This window comes from Somniosus microcephalus, chromosome 20, assembly GCF_052327205.1.
Source record: "Somniosus microcephalus isolate GS21.2 chromosome 20, FLI_Smic_1.0, whole genome shotgun sequence".
NCBI lineage: Eukaryota > Metazoa > Chordata > Chondrichthyes > Squaliformes > Somniosidae > Somniosus > Somniosus microcephalus.
This window is the reverse complement of record NC_141006.1, coordinates 70,411,860-70,430,536: the sequence shown is the minus strand read 5'-3', so window position 1 is coordinate 70,430,536 and position 18,677 is coordinate 70,411,860. Positions and strand designations below refer to the sequence as shown.

At 42.4% G+C, this 18,677-nt stretch overlaps 1 protein-coding gene across 1 annotated transcript in view; it reads left to right on the top strand.

Moving 5' to 3' along the window:
* LOC147103395 (proto-oncogene tyrosine-protein kinase LCK-like) overlaps window positions 1-18,677 on the top strand; it is a 183,434-nt gene that overhangs the window by 121,814 nt on the left and 42,943 nt on the right. Inside the window, exons 11-12 of the mRNA XM_085962951.1 lie at window positions 1,128-1,204; window positions 13,544-13,697. Coding sequence (XP_085819077.1) covers window positions 1,128-1,204; window positions 13,544-13,697 — 231 coding nt within the window. The remainder of the gene's footprint in view (window positions 1-1,127; window positions 1,205-13,543; window positions 13,698-18,677) is intronic.

Below are 18,677 nucleotides of genomic sequence, written 5' to 3'. Positions count from 1 at the left end.
TATCCTCTAGTTCTAGACTCTCCAGCCAGGGGAAACAGCCTCACAGCATCTACCCTGTCAATCCACCTCAGAATCTTATAAGTTTCAATGCGATCACCTAACATAAGAACATAAGAAATAGGAGCAGGAGTAGGCCAATCGGCCCCTCGAGCCTGCTCCACCATTCAATAAGATCATGGCTGATCTGATCCTAACCTCAAATCTACTATCACTCTCCATCCCACCCGAATCCATGTGATCTCCCGGGAGAGGTGAAAAACCAGATAAAAAAACCCAATGGCCAATTTGGGAGAAAAAATCTGGGAAATTCCTCTCCGACCCATCTAGGCGATCGAAACTCGTCCAGGAGATCGCTCTGTCCCTATATTTTCTACAGTACTTACCTTCTGTAAAGGCGATCTCCACCCCAGCCAGGAACAGGAATAAAACCATCTCCTGAAATCTAACAGAATTAGAACACAAGAAGTAGGAGCAGAACCAGGCTACACGGCCCCTGGGCCCGCTCCACTACCCACAGGGCCATGACCATTCCGAACCTAGACTCATGTCCAATTTCCTGCCCGCTCCCCGTAACCCTTAATTCCCTTTACTTCTAGGAAACTATCTATTTCTGTTTTAAATTTATTTAATGATGTAGCTTCCACAGCTTTCTGGGGCAGCAAATTCCACAAACCTACCACCCTCTGAGTGAAGAAGTTTCTCCTCATCTCATTCTTCTAAACTCCAGCGAGTATAGGCTCAATCTCTCCTCATAGGACAAACTTCTCATCCAAGGGATCACTCTAGTGAACCTTCGTTGCTTCGCCTCTAAGGCAAGTATATCCTTCCTCGGATAAGGAGACCAAAACTGTACACAGTACTCCAGGTGTGGTCTCACCAAGGCCCTGTATAATTGTAGCAAGACTTCCTTACTCTTATACTCCAACCCCCTTGCAATAAAGGCCAACATTCCATTTGCCTTCCTAATTACTTGCTGTAAATATAGATCTCAAAGACTCTACCTTACCAAGTAAAATTAAAATTAATAGAACATGGTTTCAAACATAATACACCCTACGGCTTAATAAATCGGAAATGTTTTGTAGGTGGTTGTGGTATTTATCTTTCTATTTTTCTTTCTCTTTTAGGTAGTTTAGTTGATTTTCTGAAGACATTCACAGGATCAAAACTCAGCATCGTTAAGCTCATTGATATGGCGGCACAGGTGAGTTATTGCCCCTGGGTATGTGTGCACATGAAATAACAAAAGGGGCAATGTTGGAAATGCACAGCAGGTCAGTCAGTGCCTGAAAGAGGACAGACCTCCGGCGAATGTTTGGGTGGAGACTCGTCATCAAAATCAATTCTGCTGAATATTCACCTATCCTTCTCATCGCAACATGTAAGATTCTGGCGAAGGGTCATCGACCTGAAACGTTAACTCTGTTTCTCTCTCCACAGACGCTGCCTGACCTGCTGAGTGTTTCCAGCATTTTCTGTTTTTATTTCAGATTTCCAGCATCCGCAGTATTTTGCTTTTGTATTAAGATTCTGAGGGGGATTGACAGGGTAGATGCTGAGAGGTTGTTTCCCCCTGGCTGGAGAGTCTAGAACTAGGGGGCATAGTCTCAGGATAAGGGGTCGGCCATTTAGGACCGAGATGAGGAGGAATTTCTTCACTCAGAGGGTTGTGAATCTTTGGAATTCTCTACCCCAGAGGGTTGTGGATGCTGAATCATTGAGTATATTCACGACTGATATCGGTAGATTTTTGGATTCTAGGGGAATCAAGGGATATGGAGATCGGGCGGGAAAGTGGAGTTGAGGTCAAAGATCAGCCCTGATCTTATTGAATGGCGGAGCAGGCTCGAGGGGCCGTATGGCCTACTCCTGCTCCTAATTCCTATGTTCTTATGTTCCAGGCATTGATCAAGAAGCTGTGTCTTTCCGCATTATATTGTTTTGATTCAAATTTCCAGCGTTCAGCTTTTCTTTTTATCTCTGCTTATTTAGGATCTCTTTGAAAGACCTCGAGGAGTTATTTGTACCTGATTTGTATTTCAACAATTTATTTTTCTACAGAATGGGCTTTGAGTGCTCTTAATTCCATTACACGAGGGAAGCCTATGGTTTGATTCTACAATACTAAATAGATTGCATGACCAGGCGGTCTCCACTTTGTTTAACGATGATTGGGGAGTAACAATATATTATCAATAAAAACCTAAACAATGGCATGTTGAGCGCCATCAAGAACCTCAACCACATCCCGTTGCGCATTTAAATGTTAAGTAAAGCTGGGTAAACTTAACAACGCTCACCGCACCCGCACTAATGCACAATGTTTTAAAAACACATTGCAAAGAAGTGCACAGTATATTAAAGGCATCCAGTCTTTATGTGGTGTGCGAGAGTTCGAAGAACAACCAGCACATGAGCAAAAGAGCACATGCATAAAATGAGTGCAAAGGAACACGAGACGACAAGACTGAGCTCAGAGCCGAGTTCAGCGTGACTGATGTCTTTCTTTATTATGTTACAGTCAAGAGGGATGGGCTACATTACTCACTGAGGTCGTGGTGCGTGAGCATCTCGGCTTGTAATACAGCACAGGGAAAGGGCAGAGTAGGTAAAAAGACAATATTGCTGTTGACACTTAAATAGCACAAGAATAATGGGTATGACAGTCGATAAACATTAAATCATCGAAATACAACATTATGATTTAGCTTGCTGGCAAGTAAACACTAATTTCCAATAGAGACTCAAATTCTAGGAACATTTAAGGAAAGGGACTGTGCATGAAGCTATCTACTAAGTCTGTAGTGTAAGAATGTCGGCTCTATGTTCTGAAATAGGGGGCTAGACCTAATAAAACCTTTTAGCAGTTGCCTCACTCCTGTACTCACTGACCTGCATTGGCTCCCGGTTAAACAACGCCTCGATTTTAAAATTCTCATCCTTGTTTTTAAATTCCTCCATGGCCTCGCCCCTCCCTATCTCCGTAATCTCCACCAGCTCCACAACCCTTCCCGAGATATCTGCGCTCCTCTAATTCTGGCATCTTGAGCATCCCTGATTATAATCGCTCCACCATTGGTGGCCGCGCCTTCAGCTGCCTGGGCCCTAAGCTCTGGAATTCCCTCCCTAAACCTCGCCGCCTCTCTACCTAAACCTCTCCGCCTCCTTTAAGACACTCCTCAAAACCTTGGGATGTTTTACTACGTTAAAGGCGCTATGTAAATACAAGTCGTTGTTGTCTCATACTTAGCCAGCCTCATACCCCCAATTCCAATACAGAAGCTTTGCATTCACATAAGCTCAGAGTGGACTGTGACGATGGATAATTGTACTCTGTTACTGGCCTGAATTACTTACTAAAACTGTTGTACTATTCAGGGATTTCTTTTTTTGAATAATGAAGGGAGTAAGCAAAGGAAAAGGTAGTAAATAATTTCTTTTGAACTGAATCAGGAACAAGTGAAAAAGATTTTTAGAATGAAATAACCACGAGCGAAATGTTTGTGAGTAAACTTCTCACTTGTGTTTATTGGATCGTGGAAGATGATTTGCTTCGTGTGGCCAAATCCTGAGTCCACAGATTCCTTGTAAAAAGGAGTTTTGTCAGAATTCCTGTACAGGAATGTACAAAGGGTTGCAAACCAAGATTTAGATCCGGACGATGTTATGTGCGATTGAATGTGCAAGAGGGAGTTGAAGAATAAGATTGGAGACGGGCTGTGTGTCATATTAATCCACTCGATATGATGACCCAATTGACCTTTATTCATCCCACAGACTCTGCCTTCAGTTGAAAAGGCCCTCATTGGGCCGAAGTGTCAAAATCTTCCTAAGACCACACACTTAAGCAATTACCTTAAATACACATATATTATATGTATCATAGAATTTAACAAGTAATGATTTGTGTTTCTAGAATTTGCCACGTTTAAGTAGACTTAACGAAAGCATGGTGTGTAAAGGTTCCGATCCACCTGGTGTCACTGAAGAATGCTCTTGGGTGTGAACGAGCCCTGTGGGTTTGTGAGACTTCCTGCAGACACACAAACTTTCAACTTTCATAAACTTTAACTTTCCTAAAAGCTCAACATGGCATTGACACCTGTCGGTATGAAAAACCGTGCTTTGTAAGAGTCAAACCACATGATCACAATTAGTCTTTCGACTATGTTATAGCACAATAAACAGTCCTCAACTACAAGTTGATTTTCTAAGAAGCTAGCACTGAGTTGCCTGCTTAAGGGTGTGGTAGTGTCATTGTTATCTTACTGGTCTGCACTCTAGTAATCCAGAGTAATCTAGAGAACATGTACCATGCCAAAAAGTTTTTAAAGTTTTGAAATAAAAAGCTAGCACCACTTTTTTTTTTAAGTGACCATGAAACTATTGGATTGTTGTAAAAACCCAACTGATTATTGATGTCCCTTTCGGAAAGGAAACCTGCCATCCTTAGCTGGTCTGGCCTATATGTGACTCCAGTCCCACACCAATATGGTTGACTTCACTTAGCCGGGGCTCAGTGGGCAGCACTCTCGCCTGTGGGTCAGAAGGTCGGGGTTCAAGTCCCACTCCAGAGACTTGAGCACAAAAATCTAGGCTGACACTTCAGTGCAGTACTGAGGGAGTGCTGCACTGTCGGAGGTGCCGTCTTTCAGATGAGACATTAAACCGTCTGCTCTCTCAGGTGGATGTAAAAGATCCCATGACACTATTTAGAAGAAGAGCAGGGCAGTTATCCCCGGTGTCCTGGCCAATATTTATCCCTCAACCAACATAACAAAAACAGATGATCTGCTCATTATCACATTGCTGTGTGTGGGAGCTTGTTGTGCGCAAATTGGCTGCTGCATTTCCTACATTTCAACAGTCACTACACTTCAAAAAGTACTTCATTGGCTATAAAGCCCTTTGGGACGTCCTGGGGTTGTAAAAGGCGCTATATAAATGCAAGTCTTTCCTTCTTCTTCTTAACTGCCCTCTGAAGTGGCCTAACAAGTCACTTGGTTCCAGGGCAGCTAGGGAGGGGCAATAATTGCCAGCCTTACCAGCAACGCCCACATCCCAAGAATGTTTTTCTTCTTTTTTAAAAGATCAGTTCCAGAATGCTAAAGAGAATAATCAATTTTAACAGGTCACAGAGTATTTGATAAAAAGAAGTCCTGCATTACCAATTATCAAACACTAGATGTCGCTGGTATGCTGTGCAAATACTTTTCTTTTATTTGTTCATGGGCATCGCTGTCAAGGCCAGCATTTATTGCCCATCCCTAGTTGCCCTTGAGAAGGTGGTGGTGAGCTGCCTTCTTCTAGAACCTCTGCAGTCCATGTGGTGAAGGTGCTCCCACAGTGCTGTTAGGGAGGGAGTTCCAGGATTGTGACCCAGCGACGATGAAGGATCAGCGATATATTTCCAAGTCAGGATGGTGTGAGACTTGGAGGGGAACTTGAAGGTAGTGGTGTTCCCATGCGGCTGCTGCCCTTGTCCTTCTAGGTGGTAGAGGTCGTGGGTTTTGGAGGTGCTGCCGAAGAAGCCTTGGCGTGTTGCTGCAGTGCACCTTGTAGATGGTACACACTGCAGCCACGGTGCGACGGTGGTGGAGGGAGTGAATGTTTAAGGTGGTGGATGAGGTGTGAATCAAGCGGGCTGCTTTGTCCTGGATGGTGTCAAGCTTCTTGAGTGATGTTGGAGCTGCACTCATCCAGGAAAGTGGAGAGTATTCAGTCACACTCCTGACTTGTGCTTTGTAGATGGTGGAAAGGCTTTGGGGAGTAAGGAGATGAGACACTCGCCGCAGAATACCTAGCCTCTGACCTGCTCTTGTTGCCGCAGTATTTATGTCGCTGATCCAGTTAAGTTTCTGGTCAATGGGTACCCCTAGGATGTTGATGGTGGGGGATGCAGTGATGGTAATGCTGTTGAATGTCAAGGGACAGTGGTTAGACTCTCACTTGTTGGAGATAGTCATTGCCTGGCACTTCTGTGGCGCGAATGTTACTTGCCACTTATCAACCCAAGCCTGAATGTTGTCCAGGTCTTGCTGCATGCGGGCACAGACTGCTTCATTGTCTGAGGAGTTGCGAATGGAACTGAACACTGTGCAATCATCAGTGAACATCCCCACTTCTGACCTTATGATGGCGGGAAGGTCATTGATGAAGCTGCTGAAGATGGTTGGGCCTAGGACACTGCCCTGAGAAACTCTTGCAGCGATGTCCTGGGGCTGAGATGATTGACCTCCAACAACCACAACCATCTTTCTTTGTGCTAGGTATGACTCCAGCCAGTGGAGAGATTTCCCCCTGATTCCCATTGACTTCAATTTTACTCGGGCTCGTTGATGCCACACTCGGTCAAATGCTGCCTTGACGTCAAGGGCAGTCACTCTCACCTCACCTCTGGAATTCAGCTCTTTTGTCCATGTTTGGACCAAGGTTGTAGTGAGGTCTGGAGCTGAGTGGTCCTGGCAGAACCCAAACTGCGCATTGGTGAGAGGTTGTTGATGAGTAAGTGTCACTTGATAGCACTGTGGACGACACCTTCCATCACTTTGCTGATGATTGAGAGTAGACTGATGGGGCGGTATTTGGCCGGATTGGATTTGTCCTGCTTCTTGTGGACAGGACATACCTGGGCAGTTTTCCACATTGTCGGATAGATGCCAGTGTTGTAGCTGTACTGGAACAGCTTGGCTAGAGGCGCGGCTAGTTCTGGAGCACAAGTCTTCAGCACGATAGCCCGGATGTTGTCAGGGCCCATAGCCTTTGCTGTATCCAGTGCGCTCGGCTGTTTCTTGATATCACGTGGAGTGAATCGAATTGGCTGAAGACTGGCTTCTGTGATGGTGGGGACCTCAGGAGGAGGCCGATATGGATCATCCACTCAGCACTTCTGGCTGAAGATGGTTGCAAACGCTTTAGCCTTGTCTTTTGCATTCACGCGCTGGGCTCCACCATCATTGAGGATGGGGATATTCATGGAGCCTCCTCCTCCCGTTAGTTACAGAATACATTAGCAATTAAAAAGCGTGCCAGATGGCATCAAACGACAGCAGTAAAAAGATTACTGCATAAACTATTTTCAGATTATACAGGCGGTGCAACGAAGGTTCACTAGATTGATTCCTGGGATCAGCGGGTTGTCCTATGATGAGAGACTGAGTAGATTGGGCCGATAGACTCTGGAGTTTAGAAGAATGAGTGGCACGGTGGCATAGTGGTTAGCACTGTTGCCTCACAGCGCCAGGGACCCGGGTTCGAATCCGGCCTCGGGTGAATGTCTGTGTGGAGTTTGCACATTCTCCCCGTGTTTGCGTGGGTTTCCTCCGGGTGCTCCGGTTTCCTCCCACAGTCCAAAGATGTGCGGGTTAGGTTGATTGGCTATGATAAATTGACTCTTAGTGTTAGGGGGATTAAATACGTGGGGTTACGGGGATAGGGTGGGATATGTGTTGGTGTAGGGGTTACGGGGATCGGGTGGGATATGTGTCGGTGCAGGCTCGATGGGCCGAAATGGCCTCTATCTGCACTGTGGGGTTTCTGTGATTTCTGTGAATGAGAGGAGATCTGATTGAAACATATAAGATTCTGAGGGGGATTGACAGGATAGATGCTGAGAGGTTGTTTCACCTGGCTGGAGAGTCTAGAACTAGGGGGCATAGTCTCAGGATAAGGGTCTGCCTTTTGAGACTGAGGTGAGGAGGAATTTCTTCACTCAGAGGGTTGTGAATCTTAGGAATTCTCCACCCCAAAGGGCTGTGGATGCTGAATCGTTGAGTATATTCAAGGCTGAGATCGATAGGGTTTTGGACTCTAGGTGAATTAAGGGATATGGGGATCGGGCGGGAAAGTGGAACTGAGGTCGGAGATCAGCCATGATCTTATTGAATGGCGGAGCAGGCTAGAGGGGGTGTATGGCCTACTCCTGGTCCTAATTCTTATGTTCTTATGTCCTTAATCAAAGTCTTGATGGTTGTGTATTTAAGTCATTAACATCACTATTCTAACAAACAAGAACAAAATGAGCAGTACACTTCATGGTTAAATTGTATTTATTTAAGATTAATTGGGGGCATGGATTGAGCAAGGATGGCTGAAATTACAGACATAGAGGAGTAGAATTGCAAGCACAGAGTTGACAAGAGGGGTTAAGTTGAAATGGAGGCTCAGAGCAAGCACCATGATCAAACAAATAGAAGAGTGACCTTAATATGTTCAGGTGCATGATCAACAAAGTAATGTGTCTAGCCTAAAATGTACTTTATTTTTCATCAAACTTTCACTTTTGTTCATATAGGTAAATTGCAATATCACTTACAATTTGATTTAAAATCTGCAGTAGATTTAAACTTTTTAAAAACTTTTCACCCTTTAGACGCATTTTAATTGAAGATAAATGAAGCTTCGATTGAGAAACAAATCAACATTGTCATTTTAAGTTCCCACCGTAGCAATGAGATGCCCATCTGAACTATGTGTAAGATCTTATAGATCTCTGAGTTCTTGGACAAGACACCAATAGGCAGCAGCCAGTATGTTTGAGCAATAGATCAAGATTAATTAAGCATACAGCATAATAGACTTAATATTAGGCGATAATTTTAACGAGTAGCTCGCAGCCCTTGGTCTCTGGACCCTCTCGGACACAGATGATGTCATCTTAAGTCTGTTCCTTTGTCCTCGCAGTACGTCTGTGTGAAGTTGTTCTTTGGGTATCGAGGTTTTAACCCTTTTCTTATCAAAAGTTTGTTTGGCCAGTGTCCATATATGGTTTTTAACAAAATCACCTTTTTTAATTGGTTCTAATGGCCAAAATACCATTGTCACTCAGACTAAGGTAGCATCCCGCCTTTCCTGTATTTTTCCACCAACTTTGCCATGTTCAGTGTTATCTTGTTTATAGTTTTGTTAAGCGAATTCTAAGTTCTATACAGCATTATAATATGTTATTTAATGATTTAACCTTCACTCGCAGTCTGTGGCTGTTTGTTATCAACTCTTAGTCAAAACTGCTTTTGACTGCAGCTACAATTTTAATAAGTTTTCTAGTTACCCAGGAGTAATATTATTTGGTCAATGGCTACACTTGAAGTTATACATATATGATTCTCGTCTACTAAATATCTTTAAATATCAGCCTTTCGTACAAGTCCCCACCTCGAGGATGAAATGTTTTAAACATTGATTCCTCGACTACTTCAATCTATTCTCTGACGAGTGTTGCTGCAAATCGGAGTCCTCTAATTGAGGGTAACGGAACGCTTCTCAAATGAGGTTTTATCCCCCTTTTCATTATAGGCCTGGGTGCTAACTATGACACTCACAGGGGCCGAGCCCCTATCCTCATGGATGGAGGACACCCCGGGGTCTCCCCAACCATCATGTCGGCCGTGCTGATATGTCTTGCCTTCTAGTGCGTCCCAGTCTATCCTTTCTCCTCCGCCCCCTGCTCCTATTGCTGCATCATACATTCTGGCAGTAACGGCCCTGATCTGACCCCTTACTTAAATTCAATTCACTGTTCCGGTGTTTCAATTCTGCCCCGCCTGGGTTATCCTCTGTTTCTTCTATCTTTCCTGATGTTACCCCGCCTGGAGTCTCCTCTAAATTGCTTTGGATCTTCTCTTTCGGTGTGCTCAATTAATTTGTTAGTGCTGGTTAGTCATGGGCATGAGTACACAATTGGTTTATGTACCAAAGTCTTACTCCACACATTACATATATCAAATACACTATCATTACAAGTTGGATAACTACCAGAGCGTGTGAAATAATACGAACCTAAGGACGTGCTGATGCATTAAGTCCAATATTCCACCAATGTGAGTTTTCCTCTATGCTGTCAATTTCAATATCTATTCTCGAGTTGTCTTGCTCCAAAACATAAAAATGCTTTAGGAAGGAGTTCAGTTGCATCATGAACTCACTGAAACCCTCAAACAACAGGGGAATGTCGTATCCGAGTATTTGAATTGTGCCACACAATTGTGTAGCTCATACTTAAAAACGTGTTGGTTGTTGGGACAGGTCCTGTTAGACCCGTAAAGCATGGTAATTTCAGTAGTAGTGACACAGAAGGCACCACCAAAATCACCTCATATTGGATTCGTATTGGTTTTTCCCCACGCTCTGTTACCTACAAAACACAATTATTACAGTCACAGTTAAATTCAGTCTTACAATCACTTCAAGCGACATTACAGTTTAACATCTAATCAACAAATCATGGATTTAAAAGATTCTCCAGATCTCTCTTTTACTCGTATCCATCTTGTGGATAATTCTTACTAAATATGATTTCTCCTTGGCCTTCAATTGTCCCAATCCAAATTCCATGTGACTCTCCACTTCAACTTCAATTTCAATCCCTCTAACAGGTACCAGTGTGTTTAACTCTATTCTGATTGTTTCATTAATTAGATAGTTTCTCGATGGAGTATGTGTCAATGCTTTAAAAGTTGTCTCGCTCTCCTGAGCCACATTAACCATTTCATGTCTTGCTGTTGTCAAGTAACTGAGCATGTCTGAGACCCGTTCTTCAGTGTAAACTCACCACACATTCCTGGATGGTAATTACTTCATACGTAACAAATCACATTTGTACACTCATACCGGTATCTCACTATCATGCCACACATGCCATCCGATACAAGCCTTTCTTGGGCTTTCAGGTGATCTTATCAAAAGATTGTAGTCATCTAAAGATCTTTGCTCATCTTCCTCTGTATGGTCCCGAGGTCTTGGGTAGTGGCCAGGCTATCAAATTCAGTTTTCTTAAAAAGTTCATTATAGGCAGGGACACAAATGTCTCCAAGAGAAAGCTATCAATTTACTAATCTTAACTACACTTTCCTGACTTTCACTAGAAAGTTTGGAAAATTCCCAATTGGTGGTGTAATTCTCCTGTTTCTATCTCACACCCTCAATCACTTCCTCTCTCCATTTTACACATCCCATTAATTACCATTCATATCTCATACATGGGCCCTGGAGGAACTTTACTGTCCAGTACAATATTTAAGATTGAAAACGTAGATCAAACATTCTCACTTGGCCCAAGTTATTAACACTTTTTATTTATCATTATTTTAGAGGATCTTTTATTTTCCCAAAAGTAACCCAATATATAGTGCCTGAGTCCATTTTGTTATTACAAAATTATCCCAAAATCCAAGCAGTATGGTTGAACTGACAGGTTTTGTCAATGTTCAATTTCATTTCTATCAATTTATCTTCCATTTCCAATTTCAGAAACAAGTGATTCTTAGGCTAGGTGGCTTACACAGTGTTTTAACATTAGAGACAGAAGTGCTGCAATTAGTTTACAAGGTAACTTCCATATAACAAAAGAAGATAATCCATTGTGACTCTACTTAGAGCCAAGGGGTTAATTTATCAAATCATAATTTTCCTTCTGTCACTGTGGGGAAATATTAACTTAAAATTAAGAAAATTATATTTAATAATGTCCAATATCTTTAAATTTCATACTAAAGTTATTGCTTGGTGAACTTAAACAGCTGTCAGTGGAAAGAGTTAACTCCTTTGCAGGTTTTTAGAAGGCGGAGCGAAACATTGTCAGGCGCACGCAATTGCATCACTTCACGTAAATTTTTTTAAACTTTCCCGATCAAAAAAGACTTTCACACTTTAACTAAACATGAACAGAAAAAACAAAACAAACTAGCACATGCTTGCAGAACCAGTAAATTACGTTATATTTCTTATTGTCCTTTCTTCAGATGTCTTTCCAAAATACTATAAAAACATTGAATATAACTGGAGAAAAATTAGTTTTTCGTGTTTAAGCAAATCAAATCAAACTGCTTTGGAAGATTTCACCATAGCAACCGCGACTCCAAGGTTAAATGTTAGACTGAAACTTAATCTTTTGTTAAACAAACTTGTTGTTGCTCTTCTCGGTTTTTACACACCAGCTTAACTTAAATTGTAGTTCAAAGTTTTTTTTCCCAATTATTGTGGCACAATCTTATTCGTGCATTCTTAAACCTTCCAAAATCCAAGACAAGACAAAAGTTTTTAAACGCTTTTAACACAGAGAAGTGGGTGGAGTTAAACCACACGTAACAGAATCTTTCTTTTAAAGACAGACTTTTCAGATAAAAGAAATACTGTAACTTCTTAAACGTTCATAGTCAGGAAAACATTCACACTTTAACACACATTTTCATACAAACTGAAACTCCAGCATTTTTTTAAGGTTCCATTCATTCAGCAATCTTGTGTTTTATTTGTCTCGGCACAGATGTTAATATCTTCCATGTCGGTAAAACTTTAAATTTCTCTTTTTTTTTTCTCTTTTTACATCGGCCTCTCAGCAGCTTTTCCTGGCTTTCCAAATCCCTGTTTTTTCCCTTCCTTTGCTGAGTTTTCAGATTGGTTAGCCTGCAAATTAGATCTTTTTCCTTCTTTATCTCTCCCTCTCTCTCCTGCACTTTATGCTTAACCACCTGGCTACGTTTCTCTCTTAACCCATTGTGTTTTTTCTGAGACAGGCTTTCCGGAATAAAGTTTATCACTTTTTCAAAGGGGACTCGGTCTCCTTTGATTAAACGTTCCGTCAATAATACTTGCACTTTCTCCGCACAGGCGCCTCTGTCTAACTTACTCTTATATGCACTAACACAACTTTTACTAGCCATTTGGTGATTTTAACAGACCTCTAACATCAATAACTATCGGCACGCAATTCACGGGCACTTCCCACTCGCCATGGGGTTTATTCCGCCTCAAGAGCAGCAGCTGATCAGGAAGCTACTTTCGAGGTCTGATCTATTACACAATACTAGCCGCTTTGTCTTGTCTCATCTGAAGGGTGCCAATTTGTAAGATCTTATAGATCTCTGAGTTCTTGGACAAGACACCAATAGGCAGCTGCCAGTATGTTTGAGCAATAGATCAAGATTTATTAAGTATACAGCGTAATATACTTAATATTAGGCGATAGTTTTAACGAGTAGCTCGCAGCCCTTGGTCTCTGGAACCTCTCGGACACAGATGATGTCGTCTTAAGTCTGTTCCTTTGTCCTCGCAGTACGTCTGTGTGAAGTTGTTCTTTGGGTATCGATGTTTAAACCCTTTTCTTATCAAAAGTTTGTTTGGCCAGTGTCCATATATGGTTTTTAACAAAATCACCTTTTTTAATTGGTTCTAATGGCCAAAATACCATTGTCACTCAGACTAAGGTAGCATCCCGCCTTTCCTGTATTTTTCCACCAACTTTGCCATGTTCAGTGTTATCTTGTTTATAGTTTTGTTAAGCGAATTCTAAGTTCTATGCAGCATTATAATATGTTAATTAATGATTTAACCTTCACTCGCAGTCTGTGGTTGTTTGTTATCAAAACTTAGTCAAAACTGCTTTTGACTGTGCAGCTACATTTTGAACAAGTTTTCTAGTTACCCAGGAGTAATTATGGGTAATATTATTTGGTCAATGGTTACACTTGAAGTTATACATATATGATTCTCATCTACTAAATATCCTTAAATATCAGCCTTTCGTACATATGACTTTCTTCAACAGATTGCAGAGGGAATGGCCTTTATTGAAAATAAACACTATATCCATCGAGACCTTCGTGCAGCAAATATCCTGGTTTCTGACGATCTCAGCTGCAAGATTGCTGATTTTGGCCTTGCCCGACTTATTGAAGACAATGAATACACAGCACGGGAGGGTAAGACTTCATCTGATGGACACCTTCCATTTGATTTGCGTATTTGCGGGCATGGCTGCTCATTTAGATTGAGGCAGACTGCTGAGAATGAAATATCTTAATTTTATAATTTACACAAAATGAGAAGTTTGAAGGACCAGATGCTTAAGTGGTGTGGAAACAGATGACAGGTATAATCACCTTATAGTCATCAGAAGCATGGTCAAAGCATTAGAGTGCCCACATGCTGTACATAGTAGGGTTGAAACTGTATAGAAGGCAGGAAAAATAGATTGAGGACAACACCCAGTCTGAGATTGAGGAACAGAGTTACAAACCACAGCCAGTCTGAGATTGAGGAATAGAGTCGCTAACAACACCCAGTCTGAGATTGAGGAATAGAGTCACGAACAACACCCAGTCTGAGATTGAGGAATAGAGTCACTAACAACACCCGGTCTCAGATTGAGGAATAGAGTCACTAACAACACCCAGTCTGAGATTGAGGAATAGAGTCACTAACAACACCCAGTCTGAGATTGAGGAATAGAGTCACTAACCACACCAAGTCTGAGATTGAGGAATAGAGTCACTAACAACACCCAGTCTGAGATTGAGGAATAGAGTCACCAACAACACCCGGTCTCAGATTGAGGAATAGAGTTACTAACAACACCCAGTCTGAGATTGAGGAATAGAGTCACTAACAACACCCAGTCTGAGATTGAGGAATAGAGTCACTAACAACACCCAGTCTGAGATTGAGGAATAGAGTCACTAACAGCACCCAGTCTGAGATTGAAGAATAGAGTCACGAACAACACCCAGTCTGAGATTGAGGAATAGAGTCACGAACAACACCCAGTCTGAGATTGAGGAATAGAGTCACTAACAACACCCAGTCTGAGATTGAGGAATAGAGTCACTAACAACACCCAGTCTGAGATTGAGGAATAGAGTCACTAACAGCACCCAGTCTGAGATTGAAGAATAGAGTCACTAACAACACCCGGTCTGAGATTGAGGAATAGAGTCACTAACAACACCCAGTCTGAGATTGAGGAATAGAGTCACTAACAACACCCAGTCTGAGATTGAGGAATAGAGTTACTAACAACACCCAGTCTGAGATTGAGGAATAGAGTCACTAACAACACCCAGTCTGAGATTGAGGAATAGAGTCACTAACAACACCCAGTCTGAGATTGAGGAATAGAGTCACTAACAATACGCAGTCTGAGATTGAGGAATAGAGTCACTAACAACACCCAGTCTGAGATTGAGGAATAGAGTCACTAACAACACCCGGTCTGAGATTGAGGAATAGAGTCACTAACAACACCCAGTCTGAGATTGAGGAATAGAGTTACTAACAACACCCAGTCTGAGATTGAGGAATAGAGTCACTAACAACACCCAGTCTGAGATTGAGGAATAGAGTCACTAACAACACCCGGTCTGAGATTGAGGAATAGAGTCACTAACAACACCCGGTCTGAGATTGAGGAATAGAGTCACTAACAACACCCGGTCTGAGATTGAGGAATAGAGTTACTAACCACACCCAGTCTGAGATTGAGGAATAGAGTTACTAACCACACTCAGTCTGAGATTGAGGAATAGAGTTACTAACCACACCCAGTCTGAGATTTAGGAATAGAGTTACGAACCACACCCAGTCTGAGATTGAGGAATAGAGTCACTAACAACACCCAGACTGAGATTGAGGAATAGAGTCACTAACCACACCCAGTCTGAGATTGAGGAATAGAGTCACTAACAACACTCAGAGTGAGATTGAGGAATAGAGTTACTAACAACACCCAGTCTGAGATTGAGGAATAGAGTCACTAACCACACCCTGTCTGAGATTGAGGAATAGAGTTACTAACAATACGCAGTCTGAGATTGAGGAATAGAGTCACTAACAACACTCAGACTGAGATTGAGGAACAGAGTCACTAACAACACTCAGACTGAGATTGAGGAATAGAGTTACTAACAACACCCAGTCTGAGATTGAGGAATCGAGTCACTAACCACACCCAGTCTGAGATTGAGGAATAGAGTCACTAACAACACCCAGTCTGAGATTGAGGAAGAGAGTCACTAACAACACCCAGTCTGAGATTGAGGAATAGAGTCACTAACAACACCCAGTCTGAGATTGAGGAATAGAGTCACTAACAACACCCAGTCTGAGATTGAGGAATAGAGTCACTAACAACACCCAGTCTGAGATTGAGGAATAGAGTTACTAACAACACCCGGTCTGAGATTGAGGAATAGAGTCACTAACCACACCCAGTCTGAGATTGAGGAATAGAGTCACTAACAACACCCGGTCTGAGATTGAGGAATAGAGTTACTGACAACACCCAGTCTGAGATTGAGGAATAGAGTCACTAACAACACCCAGTCTGAGATTGAGGAATAGAGTCACTAACAACACCCAGTCTGAGATTGAGGAATAGAGTTACTAACCACACCCAGTCTGAGATTGAGGAATAGAGTTACTAACCACACCCAGTCTGAGATTGAGGAATAGAGTTACGAACAACACTCAGAGTGAGATTGAGGAATAGAGTTACTAACAACACCCAGTCTGAGATTGAGGAATAGAGTCACTAACCACACCCAGTCTGAGATTGAGGAATAGAGTCACTAACAACACTCAGACTGAGATTGAGGAATAGAGTCACTAACAACACTCAGACTGAGATTGAGGAATAGAGTTACTAACAACACCCAGTCTGAGATTGAGGAATCGAGTCACTAACCACACCCAGTCTGAGATTGAGGAATAGAGTCACTAACAACACCAAGTCTGAGATTGAAGAATAGAGTTACTAACAACACCCAGTCTGAGATTGAGGAATAGAGTTACTAACAACACCCGGTCTGAGATTGAGGAACAGAGTTACAAACCACAGCCAGTCTGAGATTGAGGAATAGAGTCGCTAACAACACCCAGTCTGAGATTGAGGAATAGAGTCACTAACAACACCCAGTCTGAGATTGAGGAATAGAGTCACTAACAACACCCGGTCTCAGATTGAGGAATAGAGTCACTAACAACACCCAGTCTGAGATTGAGGAATAGAGTCACTAACAACACCCAGTCTGAGATTGAGGAATAGAGTCACTAACCACACCCAGTCTGAGATTGAGGAATAGAGTCACTAACAACACCCAGTCTGAGATTGAGGAATAGAGTCACCAACAACACCCGGTCTCAGATTGAGGAATAGAGTTACTAACAACACCCAGTCTGAGATTGAGGAATAGAGTTACTAACAACACCCAGTCTGAGATTGAGGAATAGAGTCACTAACAACACCCAGTCTGAGATTGAGGAATAGAGTCACTAACAGCACCCAGTCTGAGATTGAAGAATAGAGTCACTAACAACACCCGGTCTGAGATTGAGCAATAGAGTCACTAACAACACCCAGTCTGAGATTGAGGAATAGAGTCACTAACAACACCCAGTCTGAGATTGAGGAATAGAGTTACTAACAACACCCAGTCTGAGATTGAGGAATAGAGTCACTAACAACACCCAGTCTGAGATTGAGGAATAGAGTCACTAACAACACCCAGTCTGAGATTGAGGAATAGAGTCACTAACAATACGCAGTCTGAGATTGAGGAATAGAGTCACGAACAACACCCAGTCTGAGATTGAGGAATAGAGTCACTAACAACACCCGGTCTGAGATTGAGGAATAGAGTCACTAACAACACCCAGTCTGAGATTGAGGAATAGAGTTACTAACAACACCCAGTCTGAGATTGAGGAATAGAGTCACTAACAACACCCAGTCTGAGATTGAGGAATAGAGTCACTAACAACACCCGGTCTGAGATTGAGGAATAGAGTCACTAACAACACCCGGTCTGAGATTGAGGAATAGAGTTACTAACCACACCCAGTCTGAGATTGAGGAATAGAGTTACTAACCACACCCAGTCTGAGATTTAGGAATAGAGTTACGAACCACACCCAGTCTGAGATTGAGGAATAGAGTCACTAACAACACCCAGACTGAGATTGAGGAATAGAGTCACTAACCACACCCAGTCTGAGATTGAGGAATAGAGTCACTAACAACACTCAGAGTGAGATTGAGGAATAGAGTTACTAACAACACCCAGTCTGAGATTGAGGAATAGAGTCACTAACCACACCCTGTCTGAGATTGAGGAATAGAGTTACTAACAATACGCAGTCTGAGATTGAGGAATAGAGTCACTAACAACACTCAGACTGAGATTGAGGAACAGAGTCACTAACAACACTCAGACTGAGATTGAGGAATAGAGTTACTAACAACACCCAGTCTGAGATTGAGGAATCGAGTCACTAACCACACCCAGTCTGAGATTGAGGAATAGAGTCACTAACAACACCCAGTCTGAGATTGAGGAATAGAGTCACTAACAACACCCATTCTGAGATTGAGGAATAGAGTCACTAACAACACCCGGTCTGAGATTGAGGAATAGAGTCACTAACAACACCCAGTCTGAGATTGAGGAATAGAGTCACTAACAACACCCAGTCTGAGATTGAGGAATAGAGTTACTAACAACACCCAGTCTGAGATTGAGGAATAGAGTTACTAACAACACCCGGTCTGAGATTGAGGAATAGAGACACTAACCACACCCAGTCTGAGATTGAGGAATAGAGTCACTAACAACACCCAGTCTGAGATTGAGGAATAGAGTTACTAACCACACCCAGTCTGAGATTGAGGAATAGAGTTACTAACCACACCCAGTCTGAGATTGAGGAATAGAGTTACGAACAACACTCAGAGTGAGATTGAGGAATAGAGTTACTAACAACACCCAGTCTGAGATTGAGGAATAGAGTCACTAACCACACCCAGTCTGAGATTGAGGAATAGAGTCACTAACAACACTCAGACTGAGATTGAGGAATAGAGTCACTAACAACACTCAGACTGAGATTGAGGAATAGAGTTACTAACA